The following is a 27,500-nucleotide window of genomic DNA, read 5'->3' as shown; positions in this document are numbered from 1 at the left end:
TCCATGTGGCGATTACCGCGCCCTGAATGCCAGAACTATTCCGGATAGATATCCTGTGCGGCACATTAATGACTTTGCCAACAGTCTTGCTGGAGCTAAGGTTTTCAGCACAGTCGACCTTGTGCGCGCCTATCATCAAATACCAGTATTTGAAAGTGATATTTCGAAGACGGCAATCGTTACGCCGTTTGGCCTCTTCGAATTCCCATTCATGACATTCGGTCTGCGCAACGCGGGACAAACCTTCCAACGTTTTATCGATGAGGTCACACGAGGTCTCGATTTCGTTTTCCCGTACATCGACGACGTGCTGGTGTTCTCACTTAATGAAGAACAGCATAAAGAACATCTTCGCATTCTTTTCCGACGTTTTCAGGAATATGGAGTTGTAATAAACCCCTCTAAATGCGTGTTTGGTGTTGGCGAGGTCGTTTTTCTGGGATATCTCATCAATGCCGAAGGCACACGTCCGCCACAGGATCGGATTCAAAACCTGCTAAATTTCCCGCCGCCAGAAACCGTGCAAGGGATGCGGCGATTTCTTGGAATGATAAACTTTTATCGCCGCTTCATCCCACAAGCTGCACGGTTTCAGGCCCCATTAATAACGGCGATTGTGGATACTAAGGGTAAAGGCGCAAAGCCTTTCCCTTGGTCCCCTCAGCTGTTGGAACAATTCGAGGCATGCAAAAGAAGTTTATGTGATGCCACGCTTCTTCAGCACCCCATCGCTGGTGCGGCACTTGGGCTTTTCACCGATGCCTCTAGCGTGCATATCGGCGCCTGTTTGCACCAACAAGACAAAGGCGAGTGGGTTCCTCTAGCTTTCTTTAGCAAGAAACTCACTCCGCCACAGTCGCAATGGCCTGCTTACTATAGAGAACTCCTAGCGGTGTACGAAAGCGTACAACACTTCCGCCATATTTTAGAAGTTCAGCACTGTACTATTTTTACAGATCATAAGCCCTTGTTGTACGCGTTCGTACAGCGCCGGGAGAAGCTTCCTCCTTCGCAACTGAACCAGCTGACTTTCATTAGTCAATTCACAACAGACATTAAACACGTTAAGGGTGAGGACAACGTCGTGGCCGATGCTATGTCGCGGATCGATGCCATATCCCTAGATCAGGAATATCAACGCCTGGTACAATCACAAAAAGGTGATTCTGAGTTGGCAGACCTTCTTCAGTCTGGTTCTTCCAACCTTAAACTGCAAGAAGTGTCTGTCCCGGGCACTGATATGGCATTGGTTTGCGACATTTCCACCGGAAAAGCTCGTCCTTACGTGCCCCCTGACTTACGACGTATAATTTTCACAAAATTTCATAGTTTAAGCCATCCCAGTGGTAGAGCCACTGTCAGACTCATCACCGAGCGGTACGTCTGGCCTTCTGTTAATAAAGACTGCAAGGAGTGGGCTCGCACTTGCGAGGCATGTCAACGTGCCAAAGTGTCGCGCCACAATTCTGCTCCACTTGGAGATTTTAATCTTCCACCTGGTCGGTTCCGCCACGTCCATATCGACATTATCGGCCCCTTAACAACATGTGACGGGTATCGATATTGTTTAACGGCAATTGATAGAGTCACCAGGTGGCCAGAGGTCTGGCCAATGCGTACCATAACGGCGGATGAGGTTGTCGAGACCTTCACGAGAGAATGGGTGTCGCGTTTTGGTGTCCCTTCCATCATCACGACGGATCAAGGAACGCAATTTGAGTCCGATCTTTTTCGTCGGCTGATGCAGCGATTCGCCACAGAACGCATAAGAACAACAGCCTACCATCCTTGTGCTAACGGCATGATTGAGCGAGTTCACAGGCAACTTAAGGCTTCTCTTATGTGCCACAGTGACACATGGGTCCGCTCTCTACCGTTGGTTCTTTTAGGCATGCGTGCCGCGTTTAAGGAAGATATAGGAGCCACTGCAGCCGAAATGCTGTATGGCGAACCTCTGCGTCTTCCTGGCGAGCTTCTTATGCCAGCTGCCGATACTGACACCATATTTGATGCTGCTGATTTTGTTTCACAATTTAAACAAAGAATGGCCAATTTACGCCCGATCGCAGCCTCTCGTCACACGCAAACCCCTAGTTTCGTTTTCAAAGACATGAAAACAACGTCACATGTTTTTCTACGAGATGACAGCGTAAGACGCCCTTTGCAACCGCCTTACTCGGGTCCATTCCAGGTAGTTGATCGAGCCAGTGATGGCAAGACGATTACTCTGGAAATAAAGGGCAAACGCACAACCGTCAGCATCAACCGCGTGAAACCGGCATACATAGAATCTGCTCCAGTGGAGCAACCTGCCGAGATACCTACGGCAAGAAATTCTCCTCAATCACCTCCGCAGCTTCCCGCGCCCATTCCATCCTCACAACCTTATGTCACAAGGTCAGGTAGACGAGTGAAATTTAAGCATCCGTAAAAATTAGTTAATTGATTTGTTTTATTGCTTACTTATTATTATTTTAATTATTTTTTTTTTCTCTCACCGTAGCCTATTTCTCTCCGTAGGGGGGTGGTGTGGCGTTGCCACTTTTGTTATCTATGTTTTATTTGTCTGTGGCGTTCCGAAGCGGGACGCACTTGACAGAGTTTCAAACGGCTTCGACCGTTAATTTTCTTAGTTAAGACGCGATAGCCACTTCGCGGTAGATACGTAAGCTATTTTGATTGTCTCAACGCTTGCTTGTGATTTGTCTCCTATAACTAGACTCTTTGGTGAAACATTCGTATAGATTTAAATAATATTGTAACAGTGAAAGGTTGAATAAATGTTTAATACAATTTACTACTTTCATTCTACGTGGGTAACAAAACCCCATATACTTTTAAATAACTTATTCAAACGAACCGCTTTGATTCATGAATGAGAAGTTTATGACACTTAAAATAATGCATTTGAAACACGCTGCGTTGTCTATTCTCGTTTTAGTAAAGCAGCCCTTGTAGTTAAATATAAACATGATTACTTTACTGGTAGATAAACAAATTGTCCGGTTATCTCGGACGGACGTTGACCCTACAAAGGGTTTTTGTTCTAAATTGATGATAGAGTTTCTAAGAAAGACATTTATACATCACACTTATTAAACGCGTGTTAATTTGGGCAGTGGCAGAGTTAATACGTCTGTCACGGAGCGTGAAAATATTCGTCCGTAAAAAATTGTACAGATTCATTTAATAAGACCGGCACGTCCCAAGTTTTTCGTCTGAAATATTAAACCGTAGCTGTAGGTCTTCTAATATCTAGCTTACAGTGTCGCTAGCGGCTCATAAATTCTTAGTATTTCGGACTTTCATAAAGCCAGGTGGGACTCACGTTATTTGGGCAGCTAGTGTATTTTACGAGTACATTATTCACAGGTATGAAGCTATTCTACTAAACTTTGGTGGGTACTTTATGGCGGGCTAGGTCTGGAAATAAGTGGTAGTAAAATAGTGGAGTAAATACGAGCAATAGTGCCCCATTTAAATCCTCACTACAGTGCACTATTTCTTTAGGTCGGCGAGGCTATGAAGACCGGGAATTATATGGAGCGTACACTTTATACTTAGAACTCAAACAGGTAAGAATTGCAACTAAATCCAACTGTGATACTATACTTACTAAGACTATACTTACATAGTAAAAATGTGTTTTATTTATTACTGCTTATTTTTACGGTTATCGGTATCGATATCAATCTTATCACGCTAGGATAGTTTTGAAGACTCAATCTCCGGTAAATCATCAATTTGTAATAACGACAACTTCTTATAGACAAAATAATCTAAAAAATAATTATTTTTAACGAAAGTGGAATTAGTGAATATTTCTAGCCCTTTATAACTCCAGCTAATTTGTTTTTATAAAACCGACTAAATGCTTTAATATTTCCGAATTTTAATAAGCTCTTTTATAGAACATCATTCGCAAGTTACTCTTTGTACTTACTATAATGCGAATAGATAAAACATACAATATTAGATGTAAAAAAGATAAAAGATAAGTGAAACACCAATAGAATATTACTAATATCAATATAGTTGGGATGGCGCCAACATCTCAGGATTGTGAATAACGTATGACTTTTCCGATTGTTCCCAGCACTTTAAAGATTTCTGTGTGAATACGTAATGTCGGTTATCATCTGCACTTATCTCAACTTGCATATTTCATCGATTTTTCCAAGTGCTTGCAAAAACTTAGTAAGTTAGTTTTGGTAGATAATGTCTCTTGTTAAAAAAGGTAATGGACTGAAATGAAAAATATCTATTTTTAAAAGGGCACTTGATGATAAATAAATGTGTAGTTGTATAAATTACAATATTTTACTAATAGTGCTAAGTGCTTCCATTTGAATTATTTTGAAATACTCGTTAATGAGGAAAACTTGAATAAATATTCCAAGTTATTAATGTAATTCCCTGTATTCATTGAATGAATAGCTGAAAATAGTTTATATTGAGGGTAACCTTGTTATGAATGGGTCGCTGAAATTATGTATCCGAAAAAACAAATCAGATTTTTATTCCGTAAACGTAAGCTGTAACATTTATACGCTCATGACGATTTGAATCAAAATTGGCTGAATCTGTATTTTTTAAGTCGTTATTTTCTTTGAAACGAAAATGAAGCTCGTCATGATAATCCAGATAGGACAAGAACACAAATCAATTATAAAAACATTATTTTGAAATGATCAGGTAAGTTGGAGAAAATTAGTGTCGATCTTTCGTCAAAAATCAAAATTTAACACGGAAGTAACAAAAGTTCGTCCACCTTGGACGAGATTAATGCTTTTAGACTTGCTCCATTATGATCGTATAATGTAAACAATATATTTTATTACACTGTCTTTTGAAATGAGCCGCGGTCATGGCGTAGGAGGTTTCCTAATTCCTATGGAAAAATTTTATCACATTTTTCAATTTAGACATGACTTTTTAATTTCACTCGCATTATTTTTATGATAGCCATTAACAAACACTATAATATGTATATTGAATTGGGCTTTTAAAATGTTTTGTTTTAATGGTTTACGTTGGCGATTTTAAAGATATTTAAATATTTATCTTAATAGCTTCTCATAAAGAATATTATTTGCGCAAATCTGAAATCCATTGTGTATAATATATGGACGACGTTATCTTAGAAACAACGGGAGCCATTCAACTGTGTCGAAATATAAAGACTGTAGTTTTTGGCACGATCTCTTTTGCCGCATCCGATGGTAAGTGATATGTAAGCAGGTGTTGTGGTGAGACAGTACAGGAAGATAGTAAAAGACTAATGATCCCACGCGCTTTCCAAATGAGTAATCTATTTTTTTTAATAAACTAAAGCTGTAGTTTGTTTGAACCCGCTCAGTAAGTACCTACTACAAAATTTCTTTCTCCGATGGATATGAACGTGATCCCTGATTGCTATAGGTTATATACTCGTATATACCATGGAAGGTGCCGGGTACCGCTAGTAAAATATATTTTGAAAGATGCGAAAGAATACAAAAATAATCGCGCATCTTTCACTTTGCCGAAGCTAGGACCGCTGGGACGCACACGGACCTATCTCACTGATCGAATTTGTTCTACTCTTTTTATTTTAGCGTCTAGAGGACACTTCAGGCTTGATAATATTATTTCAAAAGCTTCTAGAACATCTTGACCAATAGCGTCTATTATTCTATCGTAACGACGCGTATAATAGCGTAATGCATAATTAGTTATGTTAGGATTGTTACTCACGTTGCTACTGCTTCTGCTTGAATGCAGTTCTTAGTATACGTAACGACTGGACTACTGTAAAAACTTTTTCCAATCTAAATGTGAAATTAAACTGCTACAAATGGAGATTATAATCCCCTTTCAAATTGTCATAATACCAAACAATTCACTCTAATTCTCAACTAATTATGCCATAAAATTAACTGTGCGTACCAAATATTAGCATAAACTTCCATTTATAATATTAAGTAGGTGATACATTATGTTAAGCTCATAAGTATCAGCTACAATTACATTGAATATTGATTGGATACAGCGTGAGTAATTGACAAGTTGATCTAATTACCTGAAACAGGGAACTGGCGATACCAATTAACAACTTTGCAATACGTTTAATTATAACCTACCTGAATAAAATCTGATTTAATATTTGCTTGACTATTTTGTTATTAGTGTAATGAGCGATTCAATTTGGACTTATTTAAAACTAGCTTTCCGCCCGCGGCTTCGCCAGCGGCTTCGCCCGCGGCTTCGCCCGCGTTTTCAAAGCAAAACCCGCAATGTTCCCGTTCCCGTGGGATTTCCGGGATAAAAATTATCCTTAAAATCCTTTCTTAGGGGACGCCTACGATATGACATCTACCTGCATGCCAAATTTCAGCCCGATACGTCCAGAGGTTTGGGCTGTGCGTTGATAGATCACTATATCAGTCACCTTTGAGTTTTATATATATAGATTCAAGTGAAATATGTTTATTATACAGCAGGAGATTTGATTTGATGGGCTCGACAAATAATTATGATATTTACTGACTGCTTGTGGATAAATTCAGTGTAGGTACTTTAATGATTTCAAAATACAAAATATTTCACTCTTCGTTTTCCTTTTCTATTGCAATCATCATGTAATTTTATATAAACACCATCCTAACAAGAAAAAAGTAATATCTCATAATATTCATCTTTATTACCGCAGACATCCCATAAGCCAGGGTAGCTACAGTTTATTGAGGCTTATACTTCCATATCCTGAGATTAACGCAGTTTCTTCACTGACCGCCAGTCGACCCTCATGTTCAAATCCGGTCTAGACAGCTTGCATAAGTTCTGCTAAACTTATAAATTATCCACAGACTAGTAAACTACACGAGAGGGAGACTTTAAGCACTCACGATGAGTCATTCTGGATATTTTAAAAGTTTTTAGGGTACATTGTAATAAGATACAGGGAAAAATTGAAGCTCACCTTTTTTGTAGTTGGTTAAAATACATTTAAATTGTGCTGATAGAACTGCAAAATATGACTACGATAATTGACAAAATAATTAAAAATCTGTTTTTAAATACAAAAATAAATAATCGCCACGAACTAAACTCTCAAAGGGGTCTCTCTAATTACCCAAAAACAATTCTAATAGGACAAACCAGAACTTTATATCGCACTATTATTATATTACAGAACCACTGATTGTATCCAGTCCTTAACTTGCTACAGTTCTGCTTATAAATTAACAAATTCACGCTTAAACGTAGTAAGTTCCTAATGGATGAAGCATGTAACGTAAAGTTAATACTGCATGTGGTTCTCACTAGTATACTTGTCTTTATGTGATAAGTTCTTTAATGGCGTTTATATACGTATAATTAATGTATAGTAAAATAATTATTAAATAGGATACAATACAGAACTAAATTACCCGTTTTACATTTAACAGAAGGGTTTATGAATGGAAAATTGTTCATTATATGGCCTTGCTATATATATATCATAGAAATGACAGTCTTGTATAACCTTTTATGATTACTAGCTCATTTTTACACTATTTTTCGGCCGCTAATAGGTACTTACCTACAGAATTTATTTGGAAACCCTTTACCGAATCCTATTCATTATATATTCAACCAATATGCAATGGGTTGGGAGGGTTATATTTGGAATATTTCTTGTGCTTATTCTACAATTTCTCCGATTACTAATCCCATTTGAGGTTGGTAACACATCAGCTACTAATTGTAGTGAGTGCTTATGAGCACTGAGCAGTGTGTTTCGTTTGCATAGCCAAGAACTTATAAGCCCAACTAACTTGTTCGTTTTTCTATAGTGGATATAAGATTTGACAAAAGCATGGTTCAGCTATTCACCATGGTAAGCGTATTTTTCACCAACTTAAAAAAAAGATGAGGTTTTCAATCCGACTATCATTCTTTTATAATATTTTTTATCAGTTGGTATAAAAATACTCATGTATTTAACCTGTCAATACTTGCTTATTGAAGGCAACAGATACGAGAATGAATAAAACAACCAAAGAACACAGCAAAGTACGTACTAATGACAAATGTCTCTCATGTTTTCTTGAAGGTTGTGTATTTTGCAACAAAATGTTTTACACGACGCTCGAATCTTTTTCAACGTTTCATTTTACTGCGTTGTGCAAGCATAGTGTTTGTAATTATTCTCAGAGCTTAAATTTTAGCTGTTTTGTTTGTTTAAGCGTTAGGTAGAGCTTAAATAACAATATTTATGAATTCCTAAGCAGCAGGGCAGCTCTATGAAATTTTATTTTGTGTGATAAAAAAATATCAATCTTTATATTCTAAAAATAAATATACCTAGTACAATATTAAATAGCAATAATATATAATTAAAAACATTTATTTGTGGCATGATCCTCGCCTACAATTATCTTCGTTCACGTCGTTATTCTGATACTCATTCATATAGAAAAGGCTCTATCTAGGACATTCAGGCTGGCCTAGTACTATTCATAGACGAACTAATTAGTTAGTGTAACATAAAACGTGGACGTATCGTTGTAAACATGTCACTGTTTCAAAAACTAGGACGTTGAATAATTGGAAATCACGATTGCGGTTTCTGAACGTCGAGATCTTCCTAATACAGATATAAAGCAATTTCTGCATACGGCTTTGTTTATTCTCTGATGTTTATTGAAATGTTGAACAAATTAAAAAAGTTAAATCAAAATACGGCGTACACGGATATATGAAAGTAAGTTTATTTACTCCAACTTGGAATACGGTAGAGAGAAAATGTTTGAATTTTACATGCTCCACAGGTGATTGCGCTTAGAGATACATTTGAAGTTTTAGGCGGGTTTTCTACCTTCAATTTTTTGCCAGTAATTTTAAAACTACCTGGGTAATATAAGGTGATTTTGACCCTTATTTATCAGAACTCCTAACAGCTTCGCTCGGTTTCAATTAGGATAAAATATATCCTACAAATACTTATGTATATTATTAGGTTTAGTAAATCGTTTTAGCCATATTGGGGAATTAAATAACGCATATTGAAACAGACTCTAGCAGAATATATTTATATATCACGTGAAAGATGTTCGCCTACACATATTTTATTTTATTTCCTTCTCTATTACACTTACATTTTATATTTATTCACATAATGCTGTACATTTATCAAACTATGTATGTATCATAACGTTACTTTTCAACTGATCCTAGGTCCTATAGTCGAAAGAAACGTTTCTAATTACGACCATCAAGAGATCCACATAGGTTTTAACATAAAGACGTTTTGGTCATTTTATTGGTATTAAGTAGAAGTAGTTTTGGTCACTATAAACATGGAAGCAGTTTACACACTGATATAGGACTGATATAGGGTAGCATAATCAATCACGCGGCAGAGTGAAGCCGCCAAAAATCGCGTAGGTACGTTTGAATAACCCGGATCGCGATAAAGTGTTTCGACGTGAATCAGCGCTCGACAGTGAAATATGGAGATTATCTAAACCATCTATATTCTATCGGGACTGTATTAAAATATACGGTGAGGATTAGATCTGAAGGTTTCGTTATATATAAAATTATTATGTGTAGAAGTGATTGGTTGAATCTTAGGAAGCTTTTAATATATTTAGTAAATATGATTATTCTTTTTAAGGTCTACTCAATACCTTATTAACTATGAAGAATATTTTATAATTATTTTTTATAAGTATGTTTTTAAGATTTAGAAGACAAACCACTTGAAAATTACTTTTTGTTGGCTCTACGTTTCACGTATTTAAGTACATAAGACATAAATTAAGAGAACATGCTGAAAAAATAGCATGAACAGAATATACTACAAATAATTATTATAATTCACTATTATCCAAGTACATTTTCTTATAATATATATTAAAGAAATGAAGAAATATTGTTCATAATTAATATACTATTAGTTGTATACGTAGTATATTATTATTAGTCTGTGCTATTAGGTATGTTAAAGTTTGTATTAAATTTATGAGTATATTATACAATGACCAATGATCAAACTGTTTAACAATTCGCAGATATACCTACTATCAATTAACAATCAATAGAATTTTAATTATTGAATTCATGGAAGTATGAATGAAATATTTTATTTTGAGTTAGAAGAAAATTGATAAGAATGGCGCCTGAGATCCGGAACGGAAAAACTCAAAAGTATCTGAAAGGTTTTTACAACTTTTTGCAAGTTTATAATAGCAGAGTTTTCTTCATTGACGTATTTAATTTACATTTAAGAAGTCATATATTATAAATTCGCGTTTTATGTAAGTGTGGGCGCTGGCAAGAGTATTGGAATGACATAATCTTAAAAATAAATGCGTATGAGATAAGACTGTAATTTAGATAAATGTGTGACAAATAGTCAAAAATTCAATAAAATATGAAGTGATTATGTATTAGGCCGGGTCCACATTTGTAGCATCTTGACGTATCACGATCAGTCGTATCGTATCGAGTATTTGTATCATAAATATGGACGCTCATTTGTCCATGTCGTATTATAAAGGCGTATCTTGAAAAAAAACGCGTCCATACTTATCAAATGCTGTATCATCTCAGTGTATCGGCGACAATGGACGCTCCAGTTTTCTTCCTATCCTCATATCTTTTCCTGATACGCGTTTCTTTCATATCTTTTATAGGCGTCGATTAGTTTTATAACACTTTCGTTATCCCAGCTCATCTTCAATGTTTACCACAAACCACGAAATGGCGGGAACACAGGCAATGATCGCGTATCAATTGCATTCACGTCCAAACTTGAGCGATACGATGTGTATCCTCTTTGATGATCGCGGAAAAACCGACACACGATGGTTCGCGGTGTATCACGTATATCGTATCGTAATACAGTATCAAAATACGTCCATACCACCGATCGTGATACGCGTATCAGATACGAGGTGTATCATGATACACGGTTAGTGCGGATCGGGCCGTATCAGATACGGTGTGTATCATCAACGGGTATCATCTTGCGTCCAAACTAGCGATCATGATACGCGCCGAGGCCACGCAACGGAGATACGATACACCGAAATGCTACAAATGTGGACCCGGCCTTAAATATATAAGTTAAATAAATTCAGCCTAGATTTAATGCTAATGCAGTCGAGGTAGGGTCACGCACGCGTGTGTCAGAGTTCCTGTGAATGCTGGCATAAAAATATTGACACAACTTATGTTCTTAATATTTATGATTACAAAATTAAATTAGTATGGAAGTTTGTAATAATGAGATTGACATGAACCTTGTAGGTATATTAGAATAAAAGCCTGTTAAAATTAAAAAAAAAAACTGTGAAAGGCGTGGTAATATATGAATAATCTGTAGTGAACTACTTCTTAAATTCGAATTACTAACACAAAAAGGTATTTACACTATTTTATATAATTATTTAATTTGATTAAAACTATTCCTTAAATTTCACTTCTTGACTAAATAACTCTAGCACTAAATGGGCTGCTGTGTTATCGAACTATAATAGCTTTTGTTCATAAAACTTATTTGATGATGTAAGTATTAATGTATTTAGAAATATTATTACCATTATGTCATCTCGTAAGCCCACTTAAATGTTATGCTAATAACACTCAAAATACATCGCAAAATAACAATATAAACGAGAATACAATAGTTTTCGCCATATTCAGAATTTCCTGCAGAGATCACCTCTACAAAAGATGAAAAATTATCAATGATATTAATATTTTTAGATTAAGATATACATAATTTGAACTCATGCTAAATTATTAAGTTATAACTATATTCCATTTATAATAAATATAAAGTACTTATAGGTATAAATATTTTATATTTATTATACATGGAATAGATATTACTTTGATAGGTAGGTATAGAGATTACCAACCTAGTCTAATTGTTGACTAGATTATCGTTTTGTTGAATAAAGTATAGATTCAATAAGTATATTAAAATATTCAGCATATTTAGATAATTCAACATATATTTGACAAGAATTAGCACCTACGAATACATAGATAGCCTACAAATCAAATATTCGTGTTTATGCCGTCATCCATAATTACACAAAAACGCAATTTCATTATTCATTGAATCAATTCTTAATTAAGTATACCTATAATGTATAACAATATGTGAATAAGTTGCGGTTTTCATAAAATTACTATGCAAATCTATTCTAATAACAAATATTGAAGTAATATTTATATTAGGATGTTTATATAGCATGAAGTCACATCCCTGATGTGTTCAGTGTACGTGAACACCAACCTAGAAATGAGTCAGATTTCCTGAGAAACGAGAAATTGTGTGATAAACGTATAGATTTAACTAGTACCACACTATTTATTTATTGGTTTAGTATAAAATAAACGATCAAAATAATATGCATTCAAATACCTCAATGATAATAAAGAAGCAGTAATGTTAGTTATGATAGCGTGTTGTTTATGTTTCTATACCAAGTGTAAATATATTTTATAAATAGATCCTTATAAATATTAAGTAATTGAGAGCGATGAAAATCTTTATATCATTATTTATATTTTTACTAGAGGTCCGCCCCGGCTTCGCCCGTGGTACATATTTCGCAATAAAAGGTAGCCTATGTCCTTTCTCGGGTATCAAAATATCTCCATACCAAATTTCATGCAAATTGGTTCTGTAGTTTAGGCGTGATTGAGTAACAGACAGACAGACAGAGCTACTTTCGCATTTATAATATTAGTATGGATATGTTACTTTAATTAATATATACTTTTCTCTACTTTCCAGGTGGTGTACATGAACCTGTGACCGATTAAAATGACAGCTACGAGGCTATGTATTCTCCTGTGCGCGACGCTCATCATCGCAGAAGCCAGAACGCACCACCAGAAACGCGAAACTAAATCACATCTTTGCGATCCAGTGTTCAATAACACGAATAAAATACAATGTTATTGCAATCGAGATTCCCATGACCCCGAGCTGGTACGCAGCGCTGAATGCTATCCTACTATTGAGGGAGTTGCACAAGAAGATCCCAATTGGGACGAATTTTTAGAACTGGAGAACGTACATAAGCTATCCTTCACAAACACTAGGGGTATCGTCTTAAAATACATCCCTACACAAGCTTTAAAATACACGAAATCACTTCTAAAACTTGAAGTGAAATACGCCACGATTGATACAGTCGAATCATTTGATTTTGCAAACTTAACATTTGTCGAAGAAATGACTCTAAGGGATAATCAGATAAAGGTTTTGAAAACCAATGCTTTCGCACATCACAGAGATCTCACAATACTTACTCTTGATTCTAATAATGTTGTAGAAATCAACAGAAACGTGTTTGTGGATCTGCCATCTTTAGAAAAACTTTATTTGACAAGAAACAAACTAACGACGATACACGATAGAGCTTTCGTGCATTTATCTAATTTAAGGGAACTAGAAATCGATAGAAACAACTTGTTTAGTTTGAACAGCGAGACATTTTCGGGATTAAAGAAGTTGGAGAAATTGGACCTTAGCAGCAACAGTTTGGAAGTAATAGGCGACAATACATTTTTACCGTTGAAAAACCTACAGTCATTGAATTTGGATGGAAACAAAATACAAATGCTCGATGAGAAAGCATTTAATGGTTTAAGCAGACTTCAAGGATTGTCGATGGCACACAATGCGCTGTCTGAAATAAAGAATGAAAAAATATTTATTGGTTTAAAATCTTTGAGGATGCTTAGTTTTAAAGGCAATCAGATAAAACACTTGGAAGAAGATGTTATGGCGCCTCTACTGGAGAATTTATACAATAATGTCAGCAGTTTAGATGTCGAAGGTAACTAAATTATAAAATTTTACTTTTATAATGGGCCTGTTTGCTATCTTTATAATAATAGATTTGCTTCTTTAAAATTAAATATTTATTTTTTTGTTAAAAAATTTGTTAAACGTATTCATCATTTAAAGTTTATGACGTAATGGTCGTAGGATTTGATAGCAAAACATAACAATTGAGTATTTGAATTAAATTTTTTTTTGTGATAAATGGAAAGATTATATATTAGTTTTATAACAAAACTGTTTTTATTTTTATTTTTTTTGCAATAATTCAAAAGTTATTTCAAAATAAAAATTAGTCTTTGAATCCAGTACCGAAGACACGCCGACAACTCCCGAAGCGTCACCCGAGCGCGTGTGACGTCATAATGTTAGTTTTCACTCATTGCAGTTGATAGAAAATTAAATATAGTTTGAAAAACTAAACAGGATAAAAAGATAAATTCATGAAATTATTGTATTGTTACCGGGTTTTTATAAGTATACAAAATTTAAAATAAATCCGTCGGTTTATAGTGGGTCTAAATCGAATCGAAAGGAGAATTGGTTACATACAAACATATGTTTTAAGCTGATCCTGGCGATCCTTATCAGGATAAATTTATGATATTATTGTATTGTCGGACCTTGATAAGTGTTCAAAATTTGAACAAAATCCGTCGGTTTTAAGTGGGTCAAAATCGAGTCGAAACTTCGAAAGGAGTCGGTTACATACAAACATACACGTGAAGCTAATAAAAGCGTGTTAATAATAAATACAGTGTTTTGATATATTTAATTTTGTTGTCATTATTAAATTACATATTAATTATATTAATTGTTAATTATATTATTTAAATTTATATTAAAAATGGCGAACCTAAAAAGTTATCGTTTTGTACCATTATGTACGAATACTACAAAGGCAACTCCTGACAAAAATCGGTGATCATAAATATATCAACATCAAGAATATTATTCGTAACTAACTAACTAATTCGGAACCAACTAACAAATCGTATGTAAACGCTATGTACTGCAGTTAATAATAGCTATAACATTATGACGTCACAACTGTGGTGACCAGTCATGGCGCGTTTTTAGTCACGTGATTCTAACTTAAATTTCATCAATTTTTAATTGCTTATAATTAACGGAAAATTTTTTTTTGTAAGTTATTTGCATTAAATATCAATATTATTAATAATAAAGTTTCAAAATACATAAAAAAAATCAATAATTTTTTTTATTCAAATACTCAATTCTAAAGACGTTTAATGAATTTATAATAAAACGTAGGAGTGTGGTATAAAATCAATTCACAATCCTCAAAAGTGTAATATTTAAAAAGGACAACCGACTTAATGCCTGACTTACTGATTGATATGACTTTCAATGCACAGACCAAAATTTTAACAAAAGTAACTGGAAATTTTGCCCTATGCACCTTTTTATAGTGTGCAGTGGTAACTTAGTGACAAAAACCATTATAATCTGAATCTCCGTCAGTTTCGGAGTTAAATATGGTACGTTAAAAATGCTATAAATAGCTAATAGGAATTTGTGAATTAAGATGGATGAAGAATTTCTGAAAATTCATCCGTAAATGGGGTGAAAAAAGGGGGCATACTTTGCATAGTCTATTTTTGTTTGACGTCAGTTTTATAGTTAATGTAGTTCACAAGACAGAAGTCGTGGGCAGAAACCTAGTTTTTATAAACAAATAAATTTATCCACTTTTTATTTCTGTTACCCGTTAGACTTTCACAAACATCAATTAATAACAAGATTTTATTTATTTCCATCACAACACAGTTTAATCTCTACGTACATTTCTTATTTATTATGATGTAACAGATCATAAAAATGCATTAGAATACAATCGAGTTCTACATTATATCTTTCTCAATTTCAGATAACATCTTCCCTTGCGACTGTCGCCTGGATTGGTTCATGTCTCTAATGAACAACACGCAGAGCCCACACATGAAGCTAGCTATCGAAAACTTAAAATGCGTTCCGAGCACAGAAATCAGAGAAAAATGGACGAAAACAGTTGAAGCCGAGAAAAACGCACAAGACGTAGAAGATGGCGACGTACAAGGAAACGATTATGAATATTATGATGATACACAATTAAATGGAAAACTGTTTTATATTGACATGCGATTCCTTCTAAACTGCTCAGCCAATTACGATAACCTCCTCAAATCAGATGTTGATAACACGAAACCGAAAGCAAAATTAGATGCAACATCCAAAACTGTAACGACTAATAAACCAATTTCGACTGCGGTTACACCTATCATCGATACAGTAACAAAAAATCCTTTGCACAATAGTATTACAACGAAACTTCCTCACGTGTATGAAAATATCGAAAAGACTAACGATAAAAAGCAAAATTCATACACAACCAGTCGTTTATCAACTGTTTCAGCTAAACCCATGAATAATGGTTTCTTTGACGATCATGATATGGCATCTGATGAAGGAAAACCGGATAAAATCAAAGCACACAGAAGCATTCAAGATAAAATTGAAGATAAACCCAATAGTATTAATAGTGGAAATATAAATATAGGCTGTGTTTCAGTACTCCTTGTAATCGTTAATTTTAGATTATTACTGTAATTAAATTAAGTTATTTATAAACATTATTTTAAGTGTACAATTTTAATTGCTGAATCAGTTGAGCTAGAATTATTAATTGGTAGATTTATTCTGACTATTTAAACAAGTATTGATAAGTAATATTATAAGACTTGGTTATAAAACTGCTAATATAAATTTATAAAGAATAGAAAAAATTCGATCACGAGGCGGGACTCGTATTTTATATTTATAAAGCATTTGAATGCCATAAAACCAAAAATATCAATTTCAAACTGCTAATATTTTGCGTATCTATGTGGTTATTTATATTATAAATGAATCAAGTAAATAAATGAGATTATACGTAAATAATGAGATCTGGATGTATGTTTAGCTCAGAAAATGTGGTAAATATGTAATACTAAGTATAATATTTAATCTCTCACAGTCACTAAAGGTAATAAACGATAACTTAGTTTGAGTTGTTTTAATTAAGTATTCCTTTCCATGAGGCATGATAACAAAACTATTGAGAATAATTTAGTTTGACCTTAAGACAACGTTTTTCGTTAGAATATATATAGTCAGTAGTACATAAACAAATCTTTTCCAGAAACAAGTTTCTTATCACATAGTACAACTACATACAACAAAGTTGATACCCACTGTTTGTTTGTCGATCCTTATGTATGTTAAGCACTTAAAAATACCCATTAAATTATACTGGTTTTTTAAGATATATTTTTTCGAGGAAAGTAAGCGGATGAAGCTGCGGGCGGATAGCTCATAATTATAAATTAATTATTATATTTAATGCTGATACTAATTAAGTAAAAGTGTAAGGAAATCTATTATTCCTCATATTATAAAAAAAATTATATTATTTCTTAGACCTGATATATTTATATATAAATAAATGTAAAAGCTTCTTAAGCAGAAGTAAAACCTTAGATAATTTGCGGTTATAGTCCTAAAAACCGCATATTAAATATTCATTGTAGTTATCATAAAACATAAAACAGTCAGTAGACTTATAACACAAGTAATTTTATTTATAAAAGCAGTTCTTTCACTCACAAATCTTTGATATAAGAAAGAACAAAACGACAGTTAAACGATGGTTTAAAAGTTATAGACATGGCTCTGAAGTTTAAATATTAAATTTCTTATTCAGCGCCATCTATTGTTTAGCATATGTATCACGTTATAGTAACGAAATTATGGTTTCCACCTTGCTTATAGAAAAACTTTTCTTACTAGTTCAAAGCTTTGTTGTAAGATGGCGCTGTACGAAATTTTTAAATTATCTTGTAGTTTTTTTTTCAGAATACTAAAGGAAATTAATTTAGGTATTTTTATAATCCATACGTTGGTATGAACGTAGTTGTTTATTTTTTTGTATTTTTTAATATTATAGAACATGCATAAAATTTTCTGAACTGATGAATAAACATAATATTTAATACGAAACATGGACAGAGTTTCATGTGCATAAAATATAATATCAAGAGTGGATCGTAAATTATTCTAGTTTGCATAAGTTTATTTTTAAAATATTCTAGGATATTTTCGAGTATCTTTTATATTTTCCTTTGAATAGGCTACGAGATAAATTTAGTAGAGAAATTACTATTTGCGTATGCCTCGTTATGGTTTATATAAAGATGAATGGTAAGAATAAAAATATCGAATCACATTTGCTTTTTATTTCAAAGGGTTGCAATGAGATGAATATTCTAAAAAGCGAAGAAGCAATTGTGCTTATTTCATAAAAGGTTTTATCTTGTTTAAGATTTTAATTAAAATTTTTCATATTCATATACTTTTGTATACTACATGATACTACCTAAGTAATTTGAGTACCTATCTTCATAATATGAAAATGTATACTATATAATTACTTTATTGAATAAGTAACTCATCTTTATTTATATAACTTATCTAATAGGTATTTATATATATTTCGCTGTGCTCCTGAAACACAGCGAAAGCTATATTAGGAGTCTGGGGTCCTCTTTTTTGTGTACATAATGTGTTCTGGTTCAATAAATGATTTTTATTTTTTATTAATTTTAACGGGGGCAGATTTTTAGTAAGAAAGCACTTAACCGATTTTTATTATTGTTCCAGCTCTTTTGCAGAAATCTGTCTACTTTATTATATTCTGAGTGTCTAAATTTATATATGTATTTATTTGTTATTATTACACACATTTCCTAAAAGAGTTCTTTTCAAATTGCCTACGTAGTATTTGTATTCTCTTTGTTGCCTAGGTACTTACTTTACAATCAGAAAATGCTTAAAGTATATATTTCTAACAATGGCAGATATAGCTTGATAAAATATTATATCATGGTTCAGCAGATTCTATGAATATGCCCCTATCAGTAATTTGCACATAAATATTACATAACGTCAACAGTTAAAATTTTTTAATCATTTACCTGTATGTTGTATGACAACCCCTATCCAATCTTAATTCAAAATCATTAAAAGTATGTTTTACTTTCTAACATTAGTGCTTATATGTATAAAATTCGTTTTCACATCATGTTAGATACATGATGTATGCATGCATGGATAATATTTTTAAGACTATTTGCAATATTCGCCCAGCAAATCGTTTATATTTGGTGTAGATTATTCAAATTGCAGGATTCACCGCATTATACATGTCATGAACTTATAAAGTGGAGGTGTTATTTTATCGCTAATGGCTTTTTCAAAGCCTTCGTCATACTGAGAGCGAAATAAACACGCCTTGATTCTGTTAACGTTCTAGCAGACAGCTGATAGACGGCGTAAACGATTTTATAAAGAGTAAAGTAATATAAATCATCCCGTACCAAAATAGATACTTCACTTTAGGTCTAAAGTTTGGAATATTCAAAATAAGAGTTATTTTAATTCTAAAAACGTAGTAGAATTTCGTTTGAAAACGAATAAAAATAGCTTAAGTTTGCTTTTTATTTTAAATGCCAGTCGCAGAATGGCTTTGCTAAACTTTGACCTTTAGTTTTAATTGAAATCTCTGCCTTTTATGAGTATAATTTATTTATTTATTAAATGCCACTTTCTTTAAAAGCGTCTTACTATATTTTAAAATATTAGCGGACATTATAGCTGCTATCTATATGATAAATCACGAAATTTTGGATGTCGAGTTAAAGTCTTTACTAGGCTGGAAAATGCAAGGTTTTCACGAAAACAGAACACTAATAATAAACACCCCATAATATGACTTAACTGTCAAGCTGAAATGACTCTTTCAATGGAACCGCTTTTGATTTTCTTTTCATTCGTTTTAGCATTGATAAGAAAATATAATATTTTATTTTCGAGATTGCTTGTTCGCCAAGAATGGATATTTATATTTCTTTGTATCTAATAGATATATATACGTTTGATAATGAAAAGAGAAGCGTAATAAGAGCAATATTTTTTTATTGCGAAATATGAATTTGGAAAAGTATTGTATTTACGTAAACAATTTCGAATATAATTGTACACACATAATATTATGTAGTAAAAAGCTTTTGTTGACATTATTCGAGACTCAAGGTCTTTTATGTTTTATCATTTTCCTTCATATCCGGATATTTAGTTTAAAAGTTATGCTAAGTTTTTTTTACTTGTATTCCATTATGCCATTTAGGTACTCACACTATACATAGATCATAAACACGTACCTATGTAGTTTTTCACGCTGTCGCACGCAATTCGCCACAAGGTAACAAATGATTTATTCTGTTAATGTGAAAAAAAATATTGTGCATTTTATGCCCAAATTACACATTTTTCAGGTACATATGAGAAATGCAAGCAGACATACAGGTAACCCGACAGCACACGCAGCCCATATCAATTCGTATGTATTGTTAACCATAAACAGGCTTTAGGATGTGTATGGGATAGCAGGTCAGAAACATGAACGGTATAGAGGTGATGAATAGCCTATTATTGATAAATGTAGTACGAACTGGCAGTTCATTAGATGATTAGTAGGTATACATGAATATTCACCATCGTCTTATGATAAGGTGCATAAATAAAAGGACGTCGCTGTGTAACGAGAGGTTTAACAAAGGATACAGAGATAATAAAAGACGGAAATAGAGGATATGTATTATAATATATTCATAAGCAAAGCAGACGTGATAATTTAACAAGCAAACACATTTTTTTTTATTATAATCGATGATAAAAGTACAGTCATGATGAAATTCATCTAAGGACACATCAATTTTCAAATCAACCTTTTAATCAAATGACTGAAAATAATACAATGCCTCGTACACTCAGAGCATCAACATATACATAGACATTTTCGCAAGCACTTCCATAAAATAAATATACACATTTCAGTACAAATTCACTTCGTTACACTTGAGCTGCATAATCTTCCCGCAAATCTCTGGAGGATATTAGGGAAAAAGATTACAGTGTAATCGAGCCGTATGACGGGTATTTAAACCAAGGTTGCGGGATTCTGGGGCTTACATTTTGATATTTCTTTATTATAGGATCTGGGCAATTACATATTGCGAGTGAAAGATTAGGCACGGAGCTTGAATGGTTATGATTGGAGAATCATATCTATATAGGTAATAAGGATTAAGGTCGTTTTCGTCGTTTGTTTTTATAGGGAGTAGGTCGTTTTCTCATTTGTGTTTTATATTTATGTATGTTTTTAGACACATTCCTAGCTTATGCCTGTCAATCAATAAATATGTTAATAAATAATATTTAAATACTAGCGGTCCGCCCCGGCTTCGCCCGTGGTACATAATATTTACGTTTTCTCTACATAAGAACCATCCTCGTACTTCAAGGAATATAATAAAAAAAGAATTATCGAAATCGGTTCAGCCGTTCTCGAGTTATGCGCTTACCAACACATTTTGCGATTCATTTTTATATATAAGACTAGCGGTCCGCCCCGGCTTCGCCGTACCGTTCTTCCTCGTACTTCAAGGAATATAATAAAAAAAGAATTATCGAAATCGGTTCAGCCGTTCTCGAGTTATGCGCTTACCAACACATTTTGCGATTCATTTTTATATAATACTAGCGGTCCGCCCCGGCTTCGCCCGTGGTACATATTTACGTTTTCTCTACATAAAAACCATCCTCGTACTTCAAGGAATATAATAAAAAAAGAATTATCGAAATCGGTTCAGCCGTTCTCGAGTTATGCGCTTACCAACACATTTTGCGATTCATTTTTATATATAAGACTAGCGGTCCGCCCCGGCTTCGCCCGTGGTACATATTTACGTTTTCTCTACATAAAAACCATCCTCGTACTTCAAGGAATATAATAAAAAAAGAATTATCGAAATCGGTTCAGCCGTTCTCGAGTTATGCGCTTACCAACACATTTTGCGATTCATTTTTATATATAAGAAGATTTGTAGGTAGAGCAAGGTATTAGAAAAATTTCGTAGCTTTGCCTCTCTTTCAATAATTTCAATGTTTGTGCAAATTAAGTAGATCCAAAAGTCCATTTAAAATTTCATGATGTTTGATCCCACGTTTAAAAATAACTCAGTAAACTCGTACCATATTTTCAGTCGTCGAAATTGTGCAAGCGTGACCAAACACCGCTTTAATTTGCAGACTTTTTTCCATATTCGCAATAATAAAACACATATTTCAGGCGAAAAGTACCCAAATAGGGTTTGTTTAATACAGAGCGGGTGAGTTTGAACAATAATCGAGATTTATGTATCATTCCTTCCGTTGCCGACCGTACGTCTCGTGGGGCGCGACCCGGTACAGTCGCGTGCAACTCCTTGTGAAAATATTAAATATAATACGACTATTTGACGAAACGCATTTGTTTATTTATTCATATGAAGATTTATCTAAGGATGTACGAGATAGTTTGCTTGAATATTGTAGGTGATGATCAAAAGGGTACGCTGGCTTTGCAGAATGAAAACACACCTATGTTTCGATCTATTCCATGCAATTTAAAAATTTTACAGTGCGAAGGTTGGGAAGGAAAGCCTGTTTTCAACTTATAGTTATACTGACGACAAATAATTAGTTTTTTTTTTATTTCCACTATTTATTTATGACTATTGTAAATTATAATGAAGCGACTTAAAATATATAATATTATCTTAAAATATTCTCGATTAACGAGAAAAGCTGCGAACAAATGCCTAATATAAATAATGTATCATTATATTCCGGAATGTAATATACTATGAAAAAAGATTGTCCCTATTATATTTTCGTTGTCAGTGACATCGCTATCTTTAAAACTGGCCATTTCAGCTAACTCTAAATTTCATCAAGAGTTAGCTAAGAAAAATATTAAGGGAACAGTAAAGGCACAACACAATAGCGAAGCGGAGCTGAGACCATAACGACAGGAGAAATTACTTAAGAATATTTCCTTAAGATTTTATCTCAAAAAATGAGAAAATGGAACAAAACATTCTCTCTCGTGATTCTGAAATGTCTGCGAGTCAATGAATACGGAGCTATTTTCTTGTTATCACTACTTACTATGTAACAGCATTTACGTGTAGTTTTTGCTTTATAATATAGTAGCTACTAGATTTTTTCCCTGCCACTTTGAATTTTCTTACCCGTGAGAGTGTTAGATGGCTCCATTCTCGACAGATGCTTATCCTATTTATAGACATTTATGTCTTTTCAAGATGGCTTTGTAGTTTGTGTTATATATGAGATATCTTATTAAATAGAGAGCTGTATTATTACATTTTTCAGAATCACGCTTGTTTGAGTCTGTTATCTCTTAGTTATAATAAGTTCTACATTTCCAAGCAGTGTACATCACTGCTTGGAAATGTAGAACTTATTTGCGAAATCTCATCCTATTTACAGTTACTTCATACTTAATCCGGCCATCTCACAGAGATTCAGAAAGTTCTCTTGAAAATTGTCTGTTCGTATAGGTTTATGAATAATATAAAATTCTTTAGTGCTATAATGCAAAATTACCAGGAAAAATTACCACGCATTCGCTGATTATGTAGATACTAGCTGTTCCCCGCGATTTCACCCGCATTGCTCCGCTCCTGTTGGTCTCAGTATGATGATATATAGCCTTCCTCGATAAATGGGCTATCTAACACCGAAAAAATATTTCAAATCGGACCAGTAGTTCCTGAGATTAGAGCGTTCAAACCAACAAACTCTTCAGCTTTATAATATTAAAATATTCAGCTTTATAATATTAATAGATTATTTTATTGTTTTAAATCCAGAAAAGGTCAAAGTTATCTTACAGAAACGTTAGCGGGAATCGCATATTGAAATTAAGCATTAATCGCATAGTTTCTCTGCTGCAATTGCGTTTACTCCTTGTAATTCACAGTTGGTGAATAATTACACCACCAATGAGTCTAGCAATCAAAATTTATGAACGTGCGTGTGTACGGTAACACTGCATATTCGATCATTTGGTTTACAAAAATCAACGCATTGTAAAGGAGACAATTAATAAAGGAAAAAATCGGAATAGAAGAGGTATTTATAAACGTATTATTGAACGCGCTGCCTCTTTGATTTTAGATGAGAAAATTTAACACAATTACTTGAAATAAATTACCGGCTTTCTGAAATTAGCTTTGTGTAACATAATATTTGTATGAAATATTTTAGTTTTAGATGAACGTCGTCCTTGGCCGGGTCTCGCCGAGCAAGAAAATTATAATGAAATATATTGTTAAATTCATCAACATAACACCCATCATTTACTTAATTCTTCCTCTTAAAATATTCAAACAATATGAACGAAGTATTTTATTATGAATTTATTATTATACATTTATATTGTAATGCGTGGGACTATCCACATTGGGTAGAGTTTTCCATGAAAACCGTAATTGCCGCTGCTAAAGGCAAACTTCCTTTTAATATTAATTATAATTTTGCTTTAGGTATTTTTGTACCCAATAAAAAATGCGATGTTTTATGCTTTTTATCATGCAATATATAATCATTTGCAATATTTATCTTTAGACAAAAAATTTATGAGATATGGTAATCTTTTAATATTAAGTTAGGTTGATGCTTTTATTATATTTATTCCTGTGTAATTAATAGCCAATTTTTCGAAAAGCTCTCGAATTTTACTGGGTGATTCTTACATTTGTAAGCTTTTTGTAAGGTTTTGAAATAAAGACCGCTCCGCCAATGTCAGCTGTACTACGAACGAATTCCGATTGTTTACCCGCAGCACGATGTAATCCGGAGGAATGAATGGAGTCCCTCATCAATGAAGTCGGTCTATGTACAGAGGTAAAGATTTGCAAGTCGGAACAGCCGCAGCATAGCTTTGAATATTTTGTGATTCCGGATTTGACTTTGAAATACGTTGCAACCGCCTATCCAGTGCGGCTTCGGCAACTGGAGATCACTCGTTATTTTGCTTGCTTACTCTTTGTTGTATTAATGTTAAACATTTGTAAGGTTACTTGAAATAAAACGGATTATATCGATTGCGGTTGAAACGTTCTACAAAAACAAATACCTAGCAGGTAATGATTCGCTCACAAAGGTCGTTACAGAAATAGGAGCTTAGTTTACAAAAAATACTAAGAATTTTTGGGAAAACAACTCGGTAACATAGATTATTATGTAATTGTTCAAAGACAATGCACGTTTTTCTAGAAAATATCACTGAAGTGTTGGAACGCAAAATCCACGGATAAAATACGGATTAACGGCAGTGCGAGTGTATGAATGACAGATGTCAAAAAAGAATGAATGTGGAGGTTTTGCGTGCCAATATTGAAGTAAACCTTTGCTTTGTTATCTCATTTTATATCAGTTGGAATTCGAGATATATTTTGGTAAAGAAGGAACATGTGTAATATGTCATACTTTGTGTAACAGTTCGCTTATCAACTAGCTATTTTTTCTTTCTTTATTGAGTTTTCAGGCACAGAGAGATTTTCAAATTATCCAAGTAAGAATGACAAAGCTATGACGCATGCAAGCGTATTAAAGTTGGCCCATTTTTGACGCAGAGATTACAGAGTGACACTGAGTTTAGTCACGCAAATAATTTGAAGCCTAGCTTATAATGGATTTTCCTTTATATTAGGCTTCAAATGAACTCCAATAACACAATAGATGTGAGGATGGAATGAAAGAATATTATTGTCTCTTTTAATATATTTTACAGAAAAACTTTATTATTCATAATGTTATTCAATATTAATTTTTCTTATAATTGATAATAGCCTTAAAAATATACATTTCAAATATGGTATAAAAAGAGCAAGAAATTATATACAACATGTTGTGTTACTACAACAATATAATAGAGAAGCCAAACAGAAACTTGACGGTAAATATCAAGGGGTTTTCACAAACGATGCCATTTCTCTAATAAGATTATTAGGGGATGGGGTGACACTGAACCCTCCAACTAAAGGACACTTGAACATTGATAATAAAAGCTAAATGTTACCTTTACTAGCCCACTCTCGTACAGGTCTCGCTTCAACGATAACGTGATTTTTGTAAAGCAAGAAAGCTTTATTCAAATAATGTTATAATAAACAACCTTAACCCTGCACCGACAAGAATATTTGCAAAGCAAAATAGGTCGGAGGGCCAAACGTGCCCCGAATACTTTGCGGATTAAGAATTTGACTTTAAAATTAAGAAGATAAACCCGATGCTGCGTATCCTTAAATAAGGAATTGATTTTCAATAAGCACTCTTGGGGCGGCTTTCATAACGTTGTTTTTATTGCGAATTTATCTTATTTGCACACCTGGGAACTGTTATTTTTTATCAGACAGCGATTGTTGTATTTTAAATCCTTTGTTACATATTTTTATATTTTTTGCTATAAAATCATCGAGTCATTTATTCATTGGGCAACGACAAGCGAGTCGTATAAAAGTGAAGTATTGTTTTTAAATCATACATTTTATGTTGGAAACTGTAAGCTGTAGTTAACATTCCAGATAAATATTATCTACACTAATATTATAAAGAGGAAAACTTTGTTTGTTTGTTTGATTGTAATGAATAGGCTCATAAACTACTGGACCGATTTTAAAAATTCTTTCACCATTCGGCATTCGAAAGCTACATTATCCACGAGTAATATAGGCTATATCATCATGCTAAGACCAACAGGAGCGGAGTGATGCGGGTGAAACCGCGCGGCACAGCTAAATGATAAAATAAACATGTAGAGTTTTTCACAAATCATTTCTGCAATTAATTGTGTTGTACTTTCTGTTTCCACTAGTGATACGAGTATTGTGCTCTTAGATATATTATATTATGTAAAGTCTATATTTTATATTCTTACTGTATTTCTTGTTATAGACAGTGCAATATTTCCAATGAATACTAGATTAATTATACGAAGCAGTTTATTTCAAAAATGTGTTAAAGTCCTTAACCAATACTAGTACCTAGTTGTACATAGAAGGATATATCCAAATCCTGAATGAAAATACCCGAACACTAGATTAGGAAAAGGCAAATAAATTACCACATATTATCCCGGTAATGTTTCCCCGTTACAAGGTCACGTTTAAAAGCAATTCATCACCGTACAGACAGTGATTAAAGCTGATCATTTAGGCCCATCGCTTTGGAACTTCGATTTGTCACTAACTTCCCTTCATTACTTACTAACTTGCTGGAACTTCCCGGCAAATAGAACTTTGATACATTCTTTATAATCCGCTAAAGGTCTTAGTTATTGACGGATGCGAGAGTAAAAGTAGTTTTTCATGGTCAATTATGTTTGTGAAAAACAAATTATGTGGTCAATTATGTGTGTGTATTTTATTCATTGTAGAGACTGATGATTTTTTATATTGTTAATCAATTTAAAATAGGAATTTGTTTAGTGCTTCACTGTATATTTAAATAGTTTGTATGTTTTAATATATAATCATTGTCTTATGGAGGTTTGTAGACAATTTTTACACCACATAAAGCGTGACTTAATAGCGCAAGCACATCCCTCTTAAATTTCGCCATAATATAAAAGAGGTTGCATAAAATCTTACTAACTCCCAGTTAGACTTCATCGTAAGTTGTTGTAAAACGTTCAGTATTCAGAATAGGAAGTTAC

The 27,500-nt window shown here is 33.4% G+C and overlaps 1 protein-coding gene across 1 annotated transcript in view; it reads left to right on the top strand.

The window, feature by feature from the left end:
- The window catches only part of LOC149906938 (uncharacterized), a 70,291-nt gene extending 53,406 nt beyond the window's left edge, over window positions 1-16,885 (top strand). Inside the window, exons 2-3 of the mRNA XM_090103988.1 lie at window positions 12,782-13,832; window positions 15,729-16,885. Of these exons, the coding sequence (XP_089960114.1) occupies window positions 12,812-13,832; window positions 15,729-16,447 (1,740 nt within the window). The 5' untranslated portion in view covers window positions 12,782-12,811 and the 3' untranslated portion in view covers window positions 16,448-16,885. The remainder of the gene's footprint in view (window positions 1-12,781; window positions 13,833-15,728) is intronic.
- The last annotated feature ends 10,615 nt before the right edge of the window (window positions 16,886-27,500 follow it).

This window comes from Colias eurytheme, chromosome 7, assembly GCF_061535395.1.
Source record: "Colias eurytheme isolate Ceu_HAF_F1 chromosome 7, ilColEury1 Martin Lab GWU primary, whole genome shotgun sequence".
Taxonomy (NCBI): domain Eukaryota; kingdom Metazoa; phylum Arthropoda; class Insecta; order Lepidoptera; family Pieridae; genus Colias; species Colias eurytheme.
The sequence above is the reverse complement of the archived record's forward strand: the minus strand, read 5'-3'. Positions and strand labels throughout refer to the sequence as shown.